At 40.0% G+C, this 24,623-nt stretch overlaps 1 protein-coding gene across 1 annotated transcript; it reads right to left on the bottom strand.

Moving 5' to 3' along the window:
* Positions 1–254: 254 nt before the first annotated feature.
* LOC306934122 (uncharacterized protein) lies at positions 255–23,819 on the bottom strand (the record flags this gene model as incomplete). Its single annotated transcript, XM_079516601.1, has 7 exons — positions 255–265; positions 1,589–1,831; positions 1,920–2,106; positions 2,198–2,452; positions 2,583–2,859; positions 12,125–12,353; positions 23,783–23,819. 7 exons carry the CDS (start codon positions 23,817–23,819, stop codon positions 255–257), a joined length of 1,239 nt encoding a protein of 412 aa, XP_079372727.1.
* Between the last annotated feature and the right edge of the window lie 804 nt (positions 23,820–24,623).

Raw genomic sequence — 24,623 nt, forward strand, 5'->3', positions numbered from 1 at the left:
GAATGATAAAAAAATATATATATATATCAGTGTGGGAAGTGGGATTCGAACCGTCTTTGCAATGAACCAAACAAATCGGGGGAGCTGTGCTCTACCCATCGCGCTATGATAAGCTGACAACTGCTGTAGGACACAATCTATTTGATCTTATGTGTGTCTGTCCAGGTGTGAACTCATGGGAACAGTATAGTCACAACATGCCATGTTGTCTTGTGACTGTTTTTTTAACAAATATAAGCACTCCGTTGAACTGATCAATGAATAGCTGTAGAAACAAGTCAATGATGTTGGTATAGTCACACCATGAAACACAAACTCTTCTGTGGAGACTGACAAATGCAGAATAGCGTATTTAATCTTTTCATTTGTAAATCTCGAGAAAATAACACTGTGCAGAGCATAAAACAGCACCACCTGCTGTTGTCTAGCAGGCAGTGCAACATGTCCACTTGTGACTGTGATATATGGTATAGTCACACCATATGAAACAAACTCTTGCCATTGCAATCAATGAAAATATCCACAGGGAAATAGGAAATACACAATAGACAAATAGGCTCTGATAGTGTTATTTTTTATTAAAAGTTGTTACATCCTCAAGATGCCATGCTAAATAGCACAATCAAAGTCAGCTATTCAACAAGCATGAACATGTACAAGGAGACCATATTCAAACGTTGTTCTCTTGCAGTAGGCTACTACACAACACTCATATGAAAAATACCTGAGTGCCACACAGGCTGTTATGCTTTTGAAGTACCAGTTACAGCATCTCAAAGGGGCTATCCCTTCAATAAAAATCTGAAATCTGTAGCCTAAATGGGACAGTGCATGGAAGCATGATGCACATAACTGATTATTGCACATTTGAGTATTGTAGCACCAACTACATGGCCATTTAGCAGGCAATCCTATCCCGAGTGGTTGAGTAGCCTTGATAACCAACAGCTATAGGCAGGCACTGGGGTACAATTTTTGTTTATTTATTTAATTAAATTTGTAACCCATTTTTCACAGGATGCCAATTGCCTATAAGATGTAATCCTGGGTGCTACTATCCATCTGCTAACCTGGGGAGAGCCCCAAACTGAGCTCTATGGTTCCTTCAATGCATGAGGAGTGAGCAGGGGGAAGTTTGACTGGGGTACCATTTTTATAGTCTTTTTTTTTATATACATTTTTTTATCCCACGATTTTGTAACCCATTTTCACCCCTGTGTCAATTATCTAATGTGATCCTGGGCTCTACACACCCTCCGCCAACCTAGTCCCCATACATGGGGGACATGGGGAGAGCAACGGACTTGAACTCATGCTTCCTTCATGCCTGAGTGTCCAAGTTGCTCCTTTACACCTGACAGGGGGGAGTTTCCCTGGTTGGACGTAGCACGTGGAAGGAACACGTTATTCCAACCAGTTCCTTTCCCCTCCATCAGGCGCCCCGGCTGGCCAGGGGGAGGCAGTTTAGAGACCAGGATTACTGCATGTTTTTGTGAGGGTACCTACCCTAGGGGACACGGGGAGAACATGCAAACTCCACACAGACAGCATTCTAATGACAAAAGGTTGCTATTGAATAGTGGCATACCAGGCTTCAGCCACTTGTTCTTGTCAGTGGAGGGGGGATGGAGGCACTTGGGGAAGTGTGGATTGTCGTGGACATGAACATTGGTGATGTGGTTGATCACAGATGTCCACTTTGCCACCGTTTCCTCTCCACTGGAAGAACCAGATGCAGACCAGTAGAGGTGATTTTTGACGCTCTGCTTCCACAGCTTGACCTTAACGCATTCTTTCAACTTTGCCATGGCAACCAGCTTCTTGGTGAAAGCTGTTTAAAAATATATAAAATATATAATATTGGATGGTGTAGCGGTGCTACAAATGAACAATAAACACTATTTTCCATAATATCCTACCTTTGCATAAATGCCACACATCGTAATAGTGGGTAATAGTGGGTTTTTCCTCCCTCATATATTTTTGGACCTGGTTGTGTCGGTCTGTCACCAGGTAATCCACCTTCACGCCAGCTTTGGAAAGGTACTTCAGACTCCTGATCAGCCCTTCTTTCTCCATATGGACACTGCTCTTGACTTCATTGCTCTGTGTATCATAAACACACACATGAATATCAGATCTGCCTCACTGCCTATTGCTATACTGAGCACATTTTCTAGTTTTACAATCAATGTACCTGTACCAGCTGGGTATCAACTATCTTGTTGGTGTTGAGGTCCATCATGGTGTAAGAGCCGTACTTTGCACAGTGGCCTGGGCTGTCCGCTCGCATGTCTCCACCAAGAGATACTCTTTGCTTCTGTTTTAGACCCTCCAGCAAGCCTGCCTGGTGTAGCCGCCATTTATGCAGCACGGAAGCCTCAATGTACTGGTGCACATGATTCCGGTGTGACATCCTGCTGAACGTTCTGACGTTCATTGCATTGAGCACCTGCAATGAAAAATATGAAAGTTCCTCTGTAACAGTGTTCATAGTACCACATCCCTCTGTAGCACCGTGGGATGCACTGAAAAATGAAAACACAAAGCTGCAAGAGAAGACTCCATTATTTCTTACCAACCTTGTTAGTCTGGATGAAAGAAGAGCCCGTGAAGTAGACAGCAGCCGATAGCTGCAGATTCCCTGCTGGTGTGCTGCGCAACAGTGGCTGACTGTTCCACTTCCGGCTGAATTCACAAAACTCATGGCTGCAGGTCTGCGTCACACTAAGGAAAGTTCCTTTTACAAATGTGCGCACCTTGCAGACACTAGAGCATGTGGGGCAAATACGGAAAAGGTCCAGCAGGCAATCCTCATACACCAAGTACTTCACTGTGTGCTGTGGCTGTGTTGGCTCTCTGTTGACACATACAAATACTTATTACAAAGTGTATACTTTTCTAGAATAAGGAAGGCACTGGAGCAATAAAGCCTTTAATATTTACAGCGTGAAGGCAAATAACGTGACAACTTTTCTATGTCAATACATCTTCATCAGGTCAGGATGTATTGACATCGAAGTGTCACATTATTTGCAGAGTTTGTTCCAGTGCCTTCCTTCTACACATACCAGTCCCACTCCTGAGATGCACCGGACTAGCCTGAATTTGGCTTGAGGCGGGGTGGAACCTCTTTGTTCTTGTATAATTGTATAATCTCTCATATTGCTATCGAAATGGCTTTATCTTGTCAGCATAACTGCATGAAATCAAATGATGAGGAATATATTATCATACATACGTACTATGTTGTACATCAGATAGAGAAAATAGAAGATCTACAGATCTTTTTCATTTTGGCTAAATGTTCAGCTATGGCAAGTCCAGAATATGGATGCTATGGATATAACTGATGCATATAAATTTAGGATAAGGGAAGGATCGAAGACCAATCAATCATCTGGACTCTGGAGGAGTACCGTGGAGGAGAATTTGTAAGAATGTAATAGAGTACAAATACTCAAGAAGTCAGAATTAAGGACTGTAAACCTTTTAAACAAGTGAATATTAACTTTATCTTTACTGTTATAATGTTCAACTGTAACTCTATAGTAATACCTTTTAAGGATAAATACTTTAGAGGAAAACTATAATACTAAAAGGAAAGAATAGGCAGAGTAGAAGTATCAGTATACCAGAATACCTTAGAATGAGTTTGACACCAGACACGGAAGAAAGAAGTCCACACCAGAGCTAATGATTTTCCATTTGATATATATTACAAATCACATCGGGAGAGAAATGGCAGGTCCGTACAGCGTTAAAACGATCTCTCACTGACACATCATCAGTGACAACATTTTATACTACATAAGTCATAACATCCTTTGGACATGGGGAAGTAATGTATTTGAGTTCAGAGGGTAACCCAAAAGTGAATTATGGCGACACCTATTGCCGGGAGGCCTACTTGGGATACGTGGCAAATTATACTTCCGGTAAAATCCCGGAAGAGTGACCGAAGGGAATTGTAGTTCTTTAAGTAAATGTAGTTCACAGCCCAAGTTACTGACAACCAGCTAACGTAACTAGGAGACAATTTGTCTGCTCTAGCACCGTACCAAGGCCGAATAACATGTTTTTCACCAGAGGGGCAGATAATGCAAGACGTCAAACAGGAGAAAACAATCTTTTATCTTACTCGCTGACTGGGGGAGAGTGAGATTTAATACTATCTGTTTTACGCTGGGGCAGAAATGATATGTAAACTCAGTGGGATACAGGGCATGAAAAATACATAGTTATTGAGAACATGGAAACTACCATCCACCAAAAATAACAGATCTACAGATCTAATAACTCAAAATTATCCATCAACTCCATCGCTTTTTGTGGGTGAAGTGTCATGTGATCAATAATCAATAATCAATCTTCAGGGAAAAATAAAATATAATAAGGGTCAATTGGGAGATGAGAAATAAAATTAACTCTATACTAAGGATCAGGATGGGAATAAAAGGGTAACAGGAACAATGAAAAATAAAAAATGGTTTGACTTACGACCAGGCAAGAAATCACTCATTATTTAGATGGTACCGTGGCAGAGAGACAGAATGACTTTTCTCTCTCGAGGTCTTCGATCTTCGGGGTTCCCGAGGAACCCAGCAAACGGTGCAGCGGTCCACGCCGACGTTAGTGTCAGGGTTTGACAATGTTCTTTAGGGCAGATCTTCGGGGTCCCCGAGGAACCCAGCATCGTTGCAGCACGCCGATGCGCCGTCGAAAGTGTCATTTGACAACAAAGTTCTTTTTAGCAGCGCAGATACTGCGATAGTTCTTCTTCGCTCTTAGTCAGAGCCGAATCTTCGCCCCGCCCCCAGGATGGGTGACATAACAGGTGACCCACAGGTGACAATATCAGCCTACGTTCTCATTGACAGATACACTCGATCTCTGTCGCAAACGGGAGAAAACGTCCGGAGATGCACCTAACAGTTCTTATACCCAGCAGAGCTTGGAAAAGGGGGACAGGGTAATCGATGGTGTTATGTTTGTTGCGCTCCTGCGCCGATCGTAGCAGCTTCCGGGTGAGTCTATTAGTACCATAAAGGTCAAATATAGAATCAAGTCTATTCAGGGGAGGATATATGCCTAGTCAAGCCAAACTCATGGTGATGAAAACAAAATAATAAAATGAAATGGAAGGGGAAGGTGTCCCTATTCTAAATATCTCAATGTAAGGTCAAGGGGTGGTTCGGGGATAATAAAGGTTAAATGTTTACAATGGAGGGATATTCCAAATTCAGAGGTAAAATATGAATCAAATGTAAAATAATAAAAATATGATGAGGTGGGATAATGAATCCTAATGGAAGGAAATTTAGATTGTCCAAAGATGGGATAATTCAGTTAAAATAATCTATATACTGGGGCAGAAGGAGATCCTTTATTTTTTATTTATAACAAATGGAAAATAGCTTTTATAAAAATAAAATAAAATAGTCAATTAAGTCAAATTGTCACCTGTCTACCCGTCAGGATAAGCGAGCAATCAGTCAGTGTCAGGTAGCTATCAGTCTCCTACTGTCAAATGCAGAGGGAATAGTAGTCTATGTACCGGTAGTCAAGTCTAAAAATAAATGAATAAATGTATGGAAATAATAACGAACATGGTCTGTTTGTCAGTCAAAATAAAATAAGTAAAAATGACAAATAAATCAAATTAAAATAATTAAAATAATCTAATATTAATTAATTGAGGGGAGAAGGGATGATCAAATTAATCCTAATATTAGGTAGGGAGGGGTAACAGCGTTTTAGCAAAATACAGCGTTTTAGCAAAGAAAAACATGGATAAAAAAAACATAAAACAATAATGTGTATGGTGAAACATGAGTGGAATTATAATGTGTTCCCGATGGGAAATCTAAGGGCAAATTAAGGGCTAATCATAATGATAAAAGGGCAGTCACTGTTCTGGGGGTTTGGGCCTAATACTAATGATTCAGACGGTTCTCAGTGGGTCGGGGTCTAATGATACTGATTCAGACGGTTCTGAGTGGGTCGGGATCAAGGGTCAAACCTTATAAACAAAGGGAAAGGAATCTCGAGGTCCACAACACATGTCCATTCACTCCATCGCTTTTGTGGGTCTCTAGATTCCTCTGTCCTGACTCGGGTTTGTTCCTGACCACGAAACCACCAGAGATCCGTATCTGTGAGATAAAACAGAAAGACAAAAAACAAACTGGTGAATGAAATGAAACAATAATAATTATAAACAATTCATCAACAGGGTAAACATCAACAGGGTATGTTTTTAAATGAAAATGACTGTTCTACCCCCCGCGCATGTACACAGCTTAATGGTGAAGGGAGGGCGTGTAGGTAGACAGGGTATGGTTTAAAAATGAAAATAAAAATAATAATAAAATATTAATATTTGTACTTCTCCTGACCGTTCTTACAGTACGTATTTACACATTTATATGGAGGGAGGGTACTTAGAGAGACAGACGTTCTCACAGCACGCATTTACACATTTATATGGAGGGAGAGTACTTAGAGATAAGTCAAGGAGAGAGAGAGAGAGAGACCCAGCGTTCTACGTACGCATTTACACAGTTGTAAAATGGAGGGAGGATACGCAGAGAGACAGAGTTCTCTAGCGCATGCATTTCACATTTATATGGAGGGAGGTTACGTAGAGACAGGTAGAGAGAGAAAGATATCTCAAAAAGAAAACAAAGTATTCTATTTTTTTTCTATTTAATTCTTCTATTTAATTGTTTTCTATAATAATGTTGCAGTGATAAATCCGTTAACACAGGAAACACAGCTTGATGATGACAGAATAAACGCACAAGTCTATTTTGCCCTGTATTTGCACTGGACTTTAAGACTATCATGCATAATATGGCATGGCATTGCAAACACGGACAGAAATAAACAAAATGTAGGTCATCACTCCTAAAAAAACACATGTTTGCTAATGTACTTATCAAATACGCTATTAATGACGTAGCTAATGTCACGTATAAGACGCCAAAAAAGAAATTGTGAGATCACAAGTTCTACCTGTAGGAGCCTATAGTTACTCGTTCCAGGCAGAGAAAGAGAGAGAAGAGTACAAATAAAAATAATAATAATTGGGAAATAAAATCTCTTGGGAATAAATCGTCCACTCAAAACAAAACCTGTGAAACACTATTTGTGTCACGTGTGGTGGAAAACCTCTAACTGTTCTTGTGACAGATTCAATCACACTTAGTCCATACCTTAGACTCTTGACCATGTTGTCTGTAACATGGTGTTTATACCTTGACGCGACCTTACGATACATAATTTGGCCTTCTCTGTCCTGAATAACACTATATTAACTATGCTATTTTGTTTTTTTAGCTGTAATGCATTTGTTTCCTTCCACACATGCGTCCATGTGAGGATATGAAAGAAATGTCCATGCAGTCAAAATCATCACTTATTAAACTTCTGTCACTTGGCGAATACAAGAAGAAAACAGCCAGATATAACAGGGAAATAAATGAGGACCGACCCCTGTAGCTGACCATTAAAGTAAAGAATTCTGAAAACTGAACTCCACTGGTTGCTGGGGGTTCCCTAATAAAAAACTAGTAATGAGCAAAGAAATATAATCTGAGGCCTGTTGTCTTCATGAACAGTAAAAAACAAGTTTGAATGTAGATGGCTCTCTCTAAAGGTACAGACTGATAGTGCACTGACTATTTTACTAAACAAAATATAAAAAATATTTATACTGTCTAAAAATAGGGAAAGCAAATGAAAACAGAAAGAAAAAAATTCTAGTGTAAGTACTAATCTACAAATGGGAAAACAAATGAAAACAGAAATAAAAATAACTATTTGCATCTACTATACTGTCCTAGCACACAGGGAAATATAAAATGATAATGGTGATAATTTGGTGATAATACTATAGGGCCAACAGCAACTTCTCCTATGGACCCGCCCTATAGCACCTGAATTGTCAACATAATTTTTTTTAAATTAAACTTAAAACTTAAAACTTAAATGAATTAAAATTAAAATCAAAATTTTAAATCCAAAATCCAAACCATAAAATGAAAATTCAAAATCTAAAAACTAAAATTCAAAATGTAAAATGTAAAATGTAAAATGTAAAATGTAAAATGTAAAATCCAAAATTCAAAATGTAAAATTCAAAATTTAAAACGTTAAACTCAAAATCCAAAATTTAAAATGTAAAATTCAAAATTCAAAACTTAAAATTTAAAATGTTAAATGTAAAATTCAAAACTTAAAATTTAAAATGTAAAATTCAAAATTTTAAAACTTTTAAACTTAAAAACCGAAATGCAAAACTTAAAATCTAAAATTCAAAATTCAAAATTAAAAACTTAAAATCAAAAATCAAAAATAAATAAATTAAAATTACAATTAAAATTAATACTGGGATTTAACCTAAAAGATAATTAAAATATAATAAAGGAATACTTAATTAATAGTACCGGAGTTCGGATGTAAGCTATAGTTAATGGATGGCCAAGTAATTAATGAGTTAAATCAATGAGGGTTGAAATCAATGGTTGAAATCAGTATGGCATAATGGCATAACTAATGTGTTAAATGGACAAGGGGCCCTATCCAAAAAGGATTGTGGGAGTTGTAGTTATTAAATGATGATGAACGGTGGAAACCAGAATGTAATTGAAAAATCACACCCGTGTGAACTGAGTGGTGTGAGGTCTTATATAGCCTGATCAGCTGTGGTCTGACGTAATGTCTGATGTAATGAAATCACACCCGGGTGAACTGGGTGACCGTAGCAACCATGCTAATTTTTTCTGCCCAGACAGACTAACAAAGCCAGTTGTAGGAGAGGTCCACACCACTCAAAAATAAATGAAATGAAATAATAAAAATAAAGAATGAATTAAATCAATAAGGGGATTGGTTGAAATCAATAATAAATTGTCATACTAAGGCAATTAAATGGTCAAGGGGGTCCTATCTAAAAAAATAAAATGTATGAAATGATGATAAATGGCGGAACACGGAGCCTGACAGATAAATAAATCAATAGTCGTCACGCATTTCTAATATTTATCAATAATCACACAATAACCAAATGGGGAATTTAAGTGGGAATGAGCAAAAAATAAAATATGAAATGTTCAGGTAGAATGGAGGCTATACGCAAGTACACGTTTGTCACACTCTTAAAATAATGAAATGGGAAATTGTAAACTGACCTATTTGTGGAATAGGAAGTTATGATGAGGTGAATTTAAAAGGAAGTGTTCCACACACACACACATATATACACACATGCAAACACAGAAACACACATGGAGCGAGATGGGGGTTATCTGACAAAAATAGGATAAACGGAAATTTGTACTGATGCTACTATGACATGAAACATAATGTAAAAATATCTAGATGTAATGTAAGGCCATTATAAAGTTTTGAAATGCAGTAAAAACTGTAAAAATAACAAAAATCAAAATTTTGTTTTGCCTCCCTTACTAAAAGTCTGAATTTTGAAAAATGTGGCTTTGCTCCGTTACTAAAAATCATGCAAAGTATGAGTTATCTATTCAAATAAACTTCTAAAGTAATAAAACAAGATGGCAGGGGACCGGGCCGGGGTAATCTCACATGCACACAGCACACGTATTCAAATAAAAATTGTGGGGGGGAGGGGCATTCATACACCCATGCAAACGTCACACTGGTCACATATATCCATTAAAAAAAATAATAATAATAATAATAATAATAATAATCTGTTCCACGGGCATTCACACACACATCCATACAAACAGGGGGGGTGGGGAGAGGAGGGAGGGGGGGATACGTGCACCCACGCACATACACACTGGCACGCGCACACACATACGGATATACACGCACATACGCCCGCACGAACGCATGCACGGACACAACTGGCACGCACACACGCACACAAGCAGACAAAATACATGGGGTGGTACACACATATACACACGCATGCACGCACAAACGCACGCACGCAGACACACATTGGAGCAGAGAGGAGAGACAGAGAGAGAGGCTTCTCTCCCACGCATATGCACATTCCTGACACAGATAAGACAGAGACAAGCTTTAAAAAATAAAAAGGTAACATTTAAACCATAATGGACAGGCGAGAAATAGCCAAATGTAGTCTTTAAAAAAAAAAAATGTGGGAATTAAATAGTCAAATGTAATAATGGCATCATTATTGTTACCTTGTTTTGGGGGTGATATAAAAATGAATGAATTAGTACTGAATGAGAAAAGCGTCTGAATGAACGCAAGTCAAATCTGGACCCTATGAAGGTTAAAATTGAACCCTTGCAGCTCTCGCTCCGTATAGACTCAGAGGAGAATGCAAGAATAAATAAAAACATATATATATACTTCCACACACACGTCGATCCTGTGCTAAAAAACATACATATAATTCCTATCCAGACAGCTGACCATACTAAAAATGTTTACTACATGGGACAGAAGAAACTCAGGGAGGTTCCGATCGAAACATTGTCTAAAGTTGTTAAGCAACTAAAACAAATACCTAGCTGTGTGAGGTGGGATGAATTATAATGACAGCTTAATCTATGAAGGCTAAAGAAACCATAAATTACTTAACTTAGAGCAGATGAAGAAGCAGATAGGCAGGCAGAAGTCGGACCAGACGATCCAGGGCAGCGGGGTATGGAAGGAGGATCAGGGGGAGATCCGTGGAGTGCGTACACGCCGTGAACCGTTATGTTCACTGCTGTTAGCAGTTCACGGACCCCAAAATAAAAATCGCTGTCCGTCCGAATCCCGGTGACATACCATTCCGATGTAATGGTAAACAACGATCAAATGAAATCTCCAAAAAGCTCCCAAAAATGGCTTGTATGAGGTGTCTCCCCTCCGTGTGTGTGTGTCAAACAGAGATAAAGAAAGGGAGAAATTGGGAGAGGAAAGGGAAAACTATGGTCTAACATTCTTAATTAATAATGTTGATGAGAAAGGACTGTATAATATTTATAATAGCAGAGCAAGAAACTCCGGAAATGTAAAAATACTTTTGAAAGTAAGAGTACAAATACTCGCTGGAACAAGCTTTTGTCGGAGCAGCTAATCTTTAAATTAGTCTAATACTCGTTAAAAGACGGCTATCGAATAGGACCAATTGATGCATATAAATTTAGGATAAGGGAAGGATCGAAGACCAATCAATCATCTGGACTCTGGAGGAGTACCGTGGAGGAGAATTTGTAAGAATGTAATAGAGTACAAATACTCAAGAAGTCAGAATTAAGGACTGTAAACCTTTTAAACAAGTGAATATTAACTTTATCTTTACTGTTATAATGTTCAACTGTAACTCTATAGTAATACCTTTTAAGGATAAATACTTTAGAGGAAAACTATAATACTAAAAGGAAAGAATAGGCAGAGTAGAAGTATCAGTATACCAGAATACCTTAGAATGAGTTTGACACCAGACACGGAAGAAAGAAGTCCACACCAGAGCTAATGATTTTCCATTTGATATATATTACAAATCACATCGGGAGAGAAATGGCAGGTCCGTACAGCGTTAAAACGATCTCTCACTGACACATCATCAGTGACAACATTTTATACTACATAAGTCATAACATCCTTTGGACATGGGGAAGTAATGTATTTGAGTTCAGAGGGTAACCCAAAAGTGAATTATGGCGACACCTATTGCCGGGAGGCCTACTTGGGATACGTGGCAAATTATACTTCCGGTAAAATCCCGGAAGAGTGACCGAAGGGAATTGTAGTTCTTTAAGTAAATGTAGTTCACAGCCCAAGTTACTGACAACCAGCTAACGTAACTAGGAGACAATTTGTCTGCTCTAGCACCGTACCAAGGCCGAATAACATGTTTTTCACCAGAGGGGCAGATAATGCAAGACGTCAAACAGGAGAAAACAATCTTTTATCTTACTCGCTGACTGGGGGAGAGTGAGATTTAATACTATCTGTTTTACGCTGGGGCAGAAATGATATGTAAACTCAGTGGGATACAGGGCATGAAAAATACATAGTTATTGAGAACATGGAAACTACCATCCACCAAAAATAACAGATCTACAGATCTAATAACTCAAAATTATCCATCAATAACAAGCAATTATTTTTTTACCGTTCACTGATGTCATCTAATTTAGACGTGCTGGGATGGTAGGTGGGGTCCTCTTCTGAACCGAGGGATGGGACCTCAGACTCCTGAGAAGACAGCAGCTCTAAGAGAGGTTGCTTTGCTGCTGGGCTCTCAGCTGGCACTAAAGCTTTCCTCTTCAGAGATGTGCCTAGAGGCAACTGAAACAGAGTGCCCACACCAACAGTCTTAGTGGCCACCGTAGCTTGAGAACCTGGAACATATAAGAATAAGAGTGTTATATGCAGTTTAGATGCCTCCAAATACACCCACCGCAAAAGTAGTGTCTCTCTGTACCAAGGAGGGACTGTGATGGCTCGCAAAATGTACACAGAGCAATGAAGCAGCTAGCTCAGTGATTGCTGGACTGAGCTTTCTCAGTCACCTTCTGAGGATGCGTCACATCGTCCAAAAAGAACATTGTGTAAACAGCAGTGTTGAGTTTTCAACTGTGGGTCATACAGATTATGTTATGATAACTCCAACTTCACCCCCTCTCAGTCTCTCAAAAGTAACTCTGAAAAATGAATTTATTGTTGCAAAGCCAATGTTGGTCAAGGAATGGAATAGTTAGATCGATAGATAAACCGATATGATGCAGGATGGCATGGCATGCCATGTATAATATATTGTAACCCTACAATGAATAATTACTGTCTCTAAGCCAATAAGAAGTGGTAATCAACTGAGTCTGACATAATATTTAGTTTAGTGAAATTACCAAGCCTGTGTCCAATGACATAATAATAGATTATAGGATATTGTGACAGCAGTAACATCAGTATGCAGCATAATGTACTGTCTGTGTCCAATGACTAATGAATAGGTTCCATTATATTTTATTCAATAAGTGACAGGAGTGTTGTTCATCAATAGAATCTGTAAGATAATTACAAAGAAACTACCGTAATAACTTGACCAACCTTCACTCTTGCTGCTAATGAGGGTTCTTCTGGCAAGTTGCGTTGCAACTGTTCTTCTCCCCACAGAGCGGTCAGTCTGAACCCCAATCTCTCGGGTAGTGACTTTGTCACACTGACTCTGTGTCTCTCTTGTGGATGGAAGGCCCTGCTTTGTGAACAGACAAGATAAGTTTTAATTTCTGGCCATAGAAATTACTTGTTCAGACATAGCCCATGAAAACAATAGTGCAGGCTATGTCCTGATCAATAACACCCTCGTAAATATGTATGTACAAAATAGAATAATGTGAATTTCCACTTGTAATGGCCTACATAACTGTAGCATGAAATGAAATGAAATGAAATGAAATCTATATTTACCCAGGGTATCTGGGCTAAGCTCAAGAACTTGTTTCCAGCCAGGCCCTGCTCATAGAACACATTTCATCGTAGTGGTTCAATGCCTTGTTCAAGGGCACTTCGGCGGTGGTAATTTTAACGTGTCGGACGGCTGATTCGAACTGGGAACCTTCCGGTATCAAGACCGCGCCGCTATCCGTTCGGCCACCGCTGCCACTAAAGTCTTGAGACCGCCCCTTATGCCCCCTGTACACATGTATTGTAGGTAAACCCTTACCTACAATACATGAAATGCACATGGTGTTTTGTGACAGTCAGTCAGTGAAGATGCATTGCACATGTTCTATTGTGTTCTGTCATCACCAGAACGAATGTTTTGGAGACTTTGGCAAATTATTTCAGTGGACAACGCAACACAGGCATAACTTTACCAAAGAGCAGAGATTTCCAAATTACTCATATCCAGGAAACACATTGCAACCAGACTAGGCTACTACCATCACTTTTCGGTACAGTGCAATACATTCTGTATTTGGTCGATGGTCAAATCATGGTTGTTTGCACTGTGTTACAGTGGATGAAACAATACACACTACAAACGCAACGTAACATTTACCGTTTTGTCGTTTAGCAGAAAATAGAACTACTACACACGTTGTAGTTATCGATGTACATAAATAAAAAAGTATAATTATAATAACAAGTAATGCTGGAAACTTACATGGGAAGCAACAGGCCTGTTGACGACGGCAGATAGTGATACAGGTGGGGGGAGAGGAGTTGGAGAGAGTCCGGCCCCAGCGGCGATATATATGGTCGGCTCGGCAAAGCTCACCAACATCAGTGGGTTGTCTGTAAAACCAAGCTGTCTCCGTTGCCAGTTTGAGAAACTATCGGTGGTGAAATGTTGGCTGCAGAGGTAGGCAGTGGAGGTGGTGAATTGCAAATCTCTCCCGCCGTGGCGCTTCACAAACTCCATCCACCTCAGTCTCATTTCCTCGTTTTTGGGGAACGCGAACAAACAAATGGAACCCCCTTGGCGAGCCTGGCAGGCAGGTAAAACGCATTTGCGCCAAGGAGCCATGATAACGACAACGAGCAAAAGCTAAACCGATAAAACAACAAGTCAACAACTGGAAAGAAAAAGTACGGGACTAGTGGACAGTGGTAGTGGACGATGGAGGCTGGAGGGGAGTGGGGACAACAACAGCACAGCAGGCTAGCTAGCCAGGTAGGGGGCGGACTCATTGGGCTCATTAAATATTTAAATTTCACCGTGATACGTCACGCGGTGATATTTTAATCTCGACCCCCCCGCAGATATGATCAGAAAACGCAAAGTGGTCTTATTCCACAGTGCCGTAAAATAAAGTTCCAATTTATTTTCCAGGGTTTCATAGATGACCGTTTTACATGTTTAATATATCTATAAGAAAATAGCTTAGTTTGCTTTACAGCCACTTTAAGAGGGTAGGCCTCTGCCCACTTTGTGAAATAGTCCATGATGACACAGACATATAGATTACCTCCCTCTTTTTTTGTTAATTTTAGCAGGTCCATTCCCACCAACTCAAATGGTTGTTCCACCTGAAAGACATGTTTTCATGAATATGAGATAATATTTTTTGGGTGTATACATGGCACCTTTATGGGATTGTATTGGCTTTTCTCCTTTAAAGTGGAGACATGCTTTTGGCATTGAGGACACTGTTGTATCTAAAGGAAGAGAGTGTGCACAGAATCATTGTATAAATGAATTTAAGAAAGACAATAGTTCAATAAAGGAAAGCATTGACTGTAAATATGAGTTGACTTTAGTTCCCTACCCATTTTCTAATGTCCTGTTGCATACCAGGCCAGAAGTACCGAGTGATGATGGCATGGTGGGTTTTTTCAGCACCACAGTGGGCACCCATATCCCTGCTGTGAAATTCTTCAAATATGTCACTTGCCGCCTTTGCAGATGTTACCACCTTGGCCCAATGTTGGAGCAACCCCTCTGCCCTCCTCCTACACAAGTACCACAACTCTCCATCTGGGTCAGAGAGTGTAAATCTCATGAGTTGAAGAGAACACATGGGATAAGGCATGGGAGATGATATTGAATTGTACACAATTGCTTACCTATAATTTTATGAGAGTTGGCTCTTCTTTTGAGACAGAATCTCTTCCGTTTATCGGCTCCTTCTGGATATATTCCATGGACCAAAAAGTCCATGAGCTCCTTGATGGAATTGGGCTCCATGGTCTAACGAACCTAAACTAAACTAACCCTATCCCTAAACTATTTCTATCTATCCCTACTGACTTTATCTATCTATTTCTGTCTGACTATCTATATCTGACTCTATCTACCTCTAACTCTAGCTAACTATAGGCTACCACAGACAAACAAACAAACAAACAACTATAGGCTATACTTACTTAAATACTTACTACTTACTTACTTACTTATAGGACTATATGCTCTGCTCTATTACCACCAACTTCAATATGCTTTAAACTGCTTCTCAAGATCAAAATCTCCTACTCTACACTTGAGCCCTCAGTACATTTCCTTTTTTATAAACGCACCTACACTGCATTGGCACACCTATGGCCAATCCAGTGCAACACCTGGATCAGGTGGTCAACATGGTCATGCCAATGCCATGTAGGTCTAATTGACTGGTTAGAAAACAGCATTAATCCACAACTGAAGAGGTGTAACTATTGACAGCCTATTCTGCATTTGTCAGACTTAACACAAGAGTTTGGGTTTATACCAACATCGTTGACTTGTCATTAAGTGATCAGTTGAATTATGCGTATATTATTTGTTTGAAAACAACAGGTCACAAGTTGCACTGCCTGCTAGACAACAGCAGGTGGTGCTGTTTTATGCTCTGCACAGTGTTATTTTCTCGAGATTTACAAATGAAAAGATTAAATACGCTATTCTGCATTTGTCAGTCTCCACAGAAAAGTTTGTGTTTCATGGTGTGACTATACCAACATCATTGACTTGTTTCTACAGCTATTCATTGATCAGTTCAACGGAGTGCTTATATTTGTTACAAAACCAGAGTCACAAGACAACATGGCATGTTGTGACTATACTGTTCCCATGAGTTCACACCTGGACAGACACACATAAGATCAAATAGATTGTGTCATACAGCAGTTGTCAGCTTATCATAGCGCGATGGGTAGAGCACAGCTCCCCCGATTTTTTTGGTTCATTGCAAAGACGGTTCGAATCCCACTTCCCACACTGATATTTTCATTTTTTTTTATCATTCTAACTGTGTTTTATAAGTACATGTTGTCACTGTTTCATACAAGTGAGATTCCACAAACAATCGGATGGGTATTTAATGATCTTTATTGAAAAGAACAGGAGAAGATAGCTCCGCCCCTTCCTGAAACAACATCTGTGAAAGACGGCTCGTGAACGCGCAAAACCAGTCGGGAATCCACAAACATGGAAACAAGTTAAAATGTCACACCGGTGGCAAAAAATACCTTTCTGGCCAAAAAGTGCATTTTATACGTGTGGTGGGGGGCTCAGAGTGCGTCCACTAAGGAAAGTAGGCTTTCTAATGACACAAGCCGCCTTTGTATTGCTGTGTAGTGAAAACATTATTTTATTTTCGCTACAGACGAGAGGCTATCTTCTTTTGAGTCAACTGTCAACAGTTTAGGTGGCCATTTTGAATTTTGACCATGACTCTTGACTTTTGGGCACCCCTTCTAGGATGTCTTAGGATGATCCAAGGGTCATCTGTATCAAATGTCATGCTTTTATCCGCTGCATAACAATTTGGCTTTTTTTGTTTTGTTACGATAATACCCATGATTAACCTATACTCAAGGGTATAGTACAGAGGCGGAGGTAACGGGGGGACGGGGGGGTGGTCTCCCCCCGGCCCGGACCTCCTGGGGGCCTGGGCTGTCAGATGATCGAAGGACGATTTTTTACACAGTCAATCACGACAGATAAAACCAGCAGGCCCCCACGAGTCCCGCATTCTCCCGCAATTAACCAGATACAGAGCTTATAGCTATAGCCATATAATAGCCTACACTTTAGCAAAATATCATGTCTGATGAGAATGTACTACGCTGGACAAGCACCGTGGAGTCTGTCTCACACTCTCCAACAGACATCCTCAGCCACGCTCGCGTGGCAGCACCTGTCAATCATTTGTTGGCTAAACACTCTGTGTGGAGTTCCTTTTCTCCACAACTGACTTTTTCGCTTCTAAACCCCTCGTTGCTTTTCCCTGTGTGCGTCACTCAGCAATAAGGTGAAACAGAACCTGGTCGTGCGGTCTTCCCCCCGGCCCGTTACAAAGTTGTTCCGCCCCTGTTATAGTACATGGGAGGGGTGACACACAATTTATTTTAGCCTGCCCAATGGTGGCCTGCTCAAAGATGACCTGGGGGGTGATGGGACGTGTAGACATATATATCCATGATCATCCCTTCCAAAACCAGCAAAGCATTAAAGGAGCATTCGGCGATTACAGTGGGGGGACACACAACAGGCCAACAGCATGCACACCAAGGCCCGCCCCCACTCGATCATGGGAGGCCCCTCTCATCCTGATTGGATGAAGGCTGGGCCCTCTAGCCAAAAACGAAACCTAAGGTTTTTTGACCCTGGGGACAGGGACGAACTCCTTATATGGTCAGCACACTCTATAGTAGGGAGGATTATTAAAAAAAAGAAAAGTGGTATTTGAATTAAGTGAAATCACTGAATATATGTATCTTTAATAAATGGTGATAATGGCGTAACCGTCTTTAAATAAATACTTTTTGAAATGTCTGTGAAAAATGCATTGGAAATCATTTCCTGGGCCTGGCGTCGTCATGAAAGGGGTCGGGACTGCGACGCTCTATTACATTGTGGTGTTCTTGCTTACATAGTCACATCAACTTTCACACATATGAAACGGGAAATAAATAAATAAATACAATTTTAATATTTCATGGTTGCTTTCATTGTCTTTTCCTTAGACTCCCTACACCTCCCGGTGTTTTCCCTAGAAGTGCTGCACGTCCCTGTGTGTAAAGAGGAGGTTTCCTCTGAAGAGGAGAGGAGCTCCAGTCTGGTCCAGGAGGAACCAGAGCCTCCACACATTAAAGATGAGCAGGAGGAGCTACTTCAAAGACCAGAAGAGGTTGATAGGCCAATGCTGACATTACTAGCAGTGAAAAGTGAACATGATGATGGTGAGAACAGCGACACAGAGCCTGTAGCCAGCACCTCAACTCAACACATGAAAACACAAGCTGATGTAGAGGACTGTGGAACATCACAACCAGCTGGTGATGACCAGCTCCTCTCTTCACACTGTTCTGAATCTGACATCACTGAAGACAGTGATGAGTGGCAGCACAGTGTAGATCAGTCACCTTTAAACACACTGAAGTCACGCAAGACACAACTTGTGGAAGGACAGATATTTTCTTTGAGCAACAAGATGTCTCGGGACCTGAAACCATCGAAAGAAACTCATTCCATGCAGAGTCACACAAGGAAGAAAGATTTTAGTTGTACAGTCTGTGACAAACTGTTTAATCAAAAGGGTAATCTGAAGACGCACATGATAACGCATACAGGAGAATATCCATTCACTTGCAGAGTTTGTATCAAAGGTTTTTGTGACAGCTATAATCTAAAATGTCACATGAGAACTCATACAGGGGAAAAGCCATTCACTTGTACAGTTTGTAGCAAAGGATTTTGTTCAAACTATAATCTAAAAGGACACATGAGGACTCATACAGGGGAAAAGCCATTCACTTGTACAGTTTGTAACAAAGGCTTTCGTTTCAGCTGTGATCTAAGAAGACACATGAGGACTCATACAGCGGGGGGAAACCTTTAGCTGCAGTTTGTGACAAACGTTTTAGTCTAAATGCACATAGATTGATACGCAAAGAAGCTGTTAATTAAGCTGTGTTAATTAGAAACAAATGCTTTTTTCCCCCAAAGCAGCATCTGAGATGACAAATTATATCGGACCCATTTACGATTAATGAATGTACAGTATGAATTAATGTACTGTATTGTACTGTATAATTATCTATAAGAATTATTATGTTACAAGATTCTGGCTAAAATAAAGTCTGTGTGACCTGTAAATACCTGTAAAATCGGAGTCAACCCACAGAGCTGGGTTTGTGGACTGGATTGTGTGGCCCTGTATGTCTTTTCCTAATGGTGACTGATCGAGGGTAGCTACTGGGACGTAAGTCGTGAGTCGGGACTTGATCACCCCGGCTGGGTCACCTGAGTGAGTGGTATGATGTTCGTGAGACCCGAGACCCGAAACCCTGATGACCTTGGGATACATCACAATTTTGAGGCATTTGTACTTTACTTGAGTATTTCCCATTTTCAATACTTTACTTCTAGGCTACTCCACTACATCTCAGAGCCAGAATTTGTAGGCTAATTTTACTCCACCACATGTATTTGATTCATTTAGATTAGAAAGCATACATTAAATACTTCGACCCTATATACATTTCGGACATTTTGAAAATAGCAGCTTGTTGTTTGCGATGCGACGCATTGTGAGCTTGTAGATCGGCTATTTTTATACATTTGAAAACTTTACATGGGAGTACTTTCTACTTTTTGTACTTACGTTTATTTTGATACCAATACTTTTGACCTTTTACTCAAGTACATTTTTTATTCTGAACCTTTACTTGTATGTTGTAACGGAGTATTTCTATATTGCAGTATTGATACTTTTATTTAAAGGACAAGTTTAGTTTTTTTCAACCAAGGTTCATGTTTTAGGTTGTTAATAGAGAAAGTAAAAGATGAGTGTTTTTATTTTTTTCAATTGCTGCTTTCTTTCGTTTTAGGAATTTCAGCTGTTTTCAACAGGCATTCGAGCATGGGGCTAAATATGTATATATATTTTTTACTAAAATGATTTACTATAGTCCTACTACCCCAATAGATTACTGGCCACAAAAGATCACGGGATCTACTGAATGTGTCAAACTGACATATTGAGCCTTTGACACACAGTGTGGCTTCCCCCAAGTATGCTACCTTTACATTCAGTAGATCCTGTGATCTTTTGTGGCCATATGTAATTTCTTGGGGTCTAGTAGTGTCAAAAGGCTCATGGAGAGGCACCGACACCAAATCAATCCAATCAAGCCTGATTGAATGGCAGGTTGTTCCCTGGCCACGCACAGGTGTGGGAGGCTATATAAGTGGCCTAGCTGCACTCATTTCCTCAAGCCCAGATCACCAAACCACTGCTGCCTGTCTCCCAAACCTAAACCTCCACTTTTCTACCACCTTCTGCAACCCTCCAGCCTGTGTGTGTCCAATAACCAACGTAAGTTTGGATCATTTAGCCACTGTTTGTTCTCCCCTGCACAGTGGGGGTTAATGAGCACACATTAAGGCAGGGGTTCTCAACGTTTTTGGTCGGGGACCCCCGGAAATGCTTTGGCAATGTCTCGGGACCCCCGCCCCGCCCCCTCCCGACCCCCAATATAAATTGACTGCTACAATAACCTTAAACCATTTTGGGCGGGAACCCCTTTTGGTGTTTTAAGCATTGTTATAATTTAGCTATTGAAAAATAGCAGATCTACAAGCTCATAGCGCGCCACCGAGTGGCGCGCTATGAGCGCGCTACGAGCTTGTAGGTCTGCTATTTTTGAAAAATCGTGAAAATAATTTTTTTTTTTTAAATAATTTGGGGACCCCCTAAAATAATTTGGCGACCCCCCGAGGGGTCGCGACCCACGGGTTGAGAACCCCTGCATTAAGGGACAATGTACCACAATGTATTATGGACTGCACATGTTTGAGCACATGAGCTGTAGCTCGACCACTTGAACTGTTTGTTCTGACCTGAAATCCTAAGCAGTGCATTTAAGTTGCATTATTTAATATATGATGAAATGTTTATCCTGCTTAAATATAGTTTCTCACATTTAATCCTGAGTAAGTCTGATTTATACTTATGTAATCTTATTTGATGCTTTAAGTATTATATGATATTCTGATTTATGATTATTATGAATATGATTTCGTATTGCCAATCTTGAATATGAATTGAATGCTATTTATTTAGTTTATTGGATATGTTTAATTCCAAATACTGTATATTTCTGTTTACTTTGTACAGCACACTCATCAATGTATCAGTAAAGATACCACAAAGATTCTCTGTCTCCGCCTCCTCTCCTTATATGGTCAGCCTGACCCGTGACCATCACCTGTTCACCACTGTCAGTCACTACACCTGAACTGTTTACCGAGAGACACTCTTTCAAGTAGGACTATAGTAAATAATAAAATAAATAAATTGCTATAACATTTTGTAAAAAAAAATATATTTAGCCCCATGCTCGAATGCCCCCTGTCAAAAACGGCTAAAATCCCTCAAACGAAAGAAAGCAGCAAATGAAAAAAAATCAACACTCATACATATACAGCTAAAAATGCCATTGACAATGAAGGGAATATTTATTTTCATCTTGTCCTCACACATCTCAATATTTGCCATTGAAAATGTCCGCCAAATATGACATACATTTGTGGCAACACAAACATTAAATGCCATTGACAATTAAGGGAGAATTTACTTCATATGTAAACGAGCAAATCGGCTAACCAAACACATAAATTCAGTTGATAAATATCCTCCTATGCCCAGCTTTGTGTGTCTTGTGTGTTTGTACCACAGACATGATTTGATTGGCTGAGCACGGAATGTGATGTATGATGATGATAAGAGCGCCCCTCACGTCACACAAGTGTGTTTTTAATTTTTTTGGGGTGCTAGTGCAGGGCTGGTTCTAGCCTGCTCAACAGTGTGGTTTTTGGCAGCAAATTTCTATTTTAGTTTTAGTCATTGTCTCTTGAAACGTTTTCATTTAGTTTCAGTCACATTTTAGTCACCTGGAATGTTTTAGTGTTAGTCTAGTTTTATTCGACTACATATAAGATTTTAGTCGACTAAATCTATGGTTGATTTAGTCGAACAAAATGTGTTTTGGCGGGCCTTGATGCTGTTGTTTAACACTTTCTGAAAATAGCTGATCTACAAGCCCACAACGCGTCCCGCTTGTAGATCGGCTATTTTCAGCATGCAACTTAGTCTATTTGTTGACGAAATTGTCAGTATATTTAGTCTTAGTTTTAGTCATCATAGCTTAGTTTTCATTTAGTTTCCGTTTAGTTTTCATCAGTGGAAAAAAGGTAGTCGACGAACATTTTTCGTCTTAGTTTTAGTCGACGAAATCAACACTGCTGCCCAACTAGGGTGGTCTATATCTTCTCCTTCTTTGACCAACACTAACCCAATTTCCATGAGCACCCTGTCAGTTAACAGCACTGTTGGCAAACGGTGTTCAGGTGGGTCTAAACGTTTTCTAAAAATGCTGCCCACCCAATCAGAAATTATATATTGTGGTATTTGTGGTCTTTTTTTCTATTGGCTAAAAATACATATTCCCCATAACCTTTGATTGGACGGGCAGGACGCACGTTTGGCACCCGGATTATTCCCCATATTGTGTCATTCTTTATAATTTGTTACCGGTATGATTTTCGAGATATTTTAAGTTATACGTTTGCAGAGCCTTGCATCCCCAATTGTTTTACTCCAAATTGAACTAAAATTGTGTCATTCTTTTGTGCTTTTTGAGCTGCTGTTGAAATCAACAATTGTTATTTAGATTTTTATTTTTTTTATAATATTTGTTATTGAAGTTGAATGAATCGTAAAAGGCATGTGGACGACTGCCATTATGGGGTATGGCCAAGAGGGGGCACCAGTACACCAGACTGACAATGTAGACAGTAGGAAACATATAACTTCAAATATCTCAAAAATGATACCAGCACATGAAATGTACAGCACATATGGGGAGCAATAATGGGGTGCCAACTTCACGGAGGTTAGGGAGGAGTTCTTCCCAAAAAAGGATGACAGAAAGGGAGAAATTACCACTCCTTCTGGGGGAACAGAAATAATGTGCAGTTTTGGCTGCAAAATATGTAAATTCCTGCCATAAGAAAAGGGACAACCAGTAGGACACACATAGCTATAGTAGTATGTTTTATTTTCTGCACCACCTGCTTTATATTAGCCTACCATATTTCATTGATATTATGTTTATTGTTTGTCATTATTGTAATTGTGCTTTGGCAACACTTGTAAAATGTCATGTCAATAAAGCCTGTTGAATTTGAGCGAGAGAGAGAGAGAGTCACTATATTCTTTTGGTCATCATTATCACCATCATCGGACGATGCAGGAGGAATTCTCTGTAATGAAGTCTCCTCCACATTGAATGGATGTCTCTCCTCAGAAGAACAAACACAAAGTCCTCCTCATCTCACGGTGGTTGTGAATTCCTCTGGCCGAACAGGGAGTCATGTTGGTGGCTGTTGTTGCAGAGAGGAGAGATAGAGAGGAGCGGCGCTGCTTTGATTGGCTTTAATTGTTAATCATTTGCAGCGTGGACGCACATGTACCGTATCGTATCGGTTGCCTCGACTGCATAGTAGTGGCATTATATTTTGGCTGCTGTAAAACACTGTAGGCTATCAACATTCACGGAGGAGCTGTGTGTGTGTGTGTGTGTGTGTGTGTGTGTGTGTGTGTGTGTGTGTGTGTGTGTGTGTGTGTGTGTGTGTGTGTGTGTGTGTGTGTGTGTGTGTGTGCGTGCGTGCGAGATGGATTCACACAGCCGCTGCGCTCCCACAGACTGAGTTTCTTCTAACCAGAAGAAGAATGCCACCGAGTTCTGACGATGAAAGTATACCTCCATTATTATTATATTCCAGTCCTGGACTTCATCCTATAAGCAGCTACACACTGTCCTGCTCTGTGCTGTTGAGACAATATGAAGCAGTGAGGAGGATAGTAGTTCGGGTTCTTGGACAACATAAAACGCTAATCACTGGTGACTGTTCTCTCTCTCTCTCTCGGGTTACACATTTATTTATTGACGGTTTTTCTTCCTGGCAAATGGATTGAAACGTCGCCTCCGTTTCTTCTCCCCACGGCGGGGATCGACGTGGATGTTTTGGAGTCTTAATTCTATTCAACAAGCGATGGATGGGATGGACGCTCCTGTGTGGAAATAAAGCGATTCATGCTGCCTGTACGCAGTTTGCCTGAACAGTCGGATGGATGGATTGTGTTTCTGTTTTATTTGTTTCATCCCCAGCTTGTTGA

Source organism: Electrona antarctica, assembly GCF_951216825.1.
Source record: "Electrona antarctica genome assembly, chromosome: 2".
NCBI classification, from domain to species: domain Eukaryota; kingdom Metazoa; phylum Chordata; class Actinopteri; order Myctophiformes; family Myctophidae; genus Electrona; species Electrona antarctica.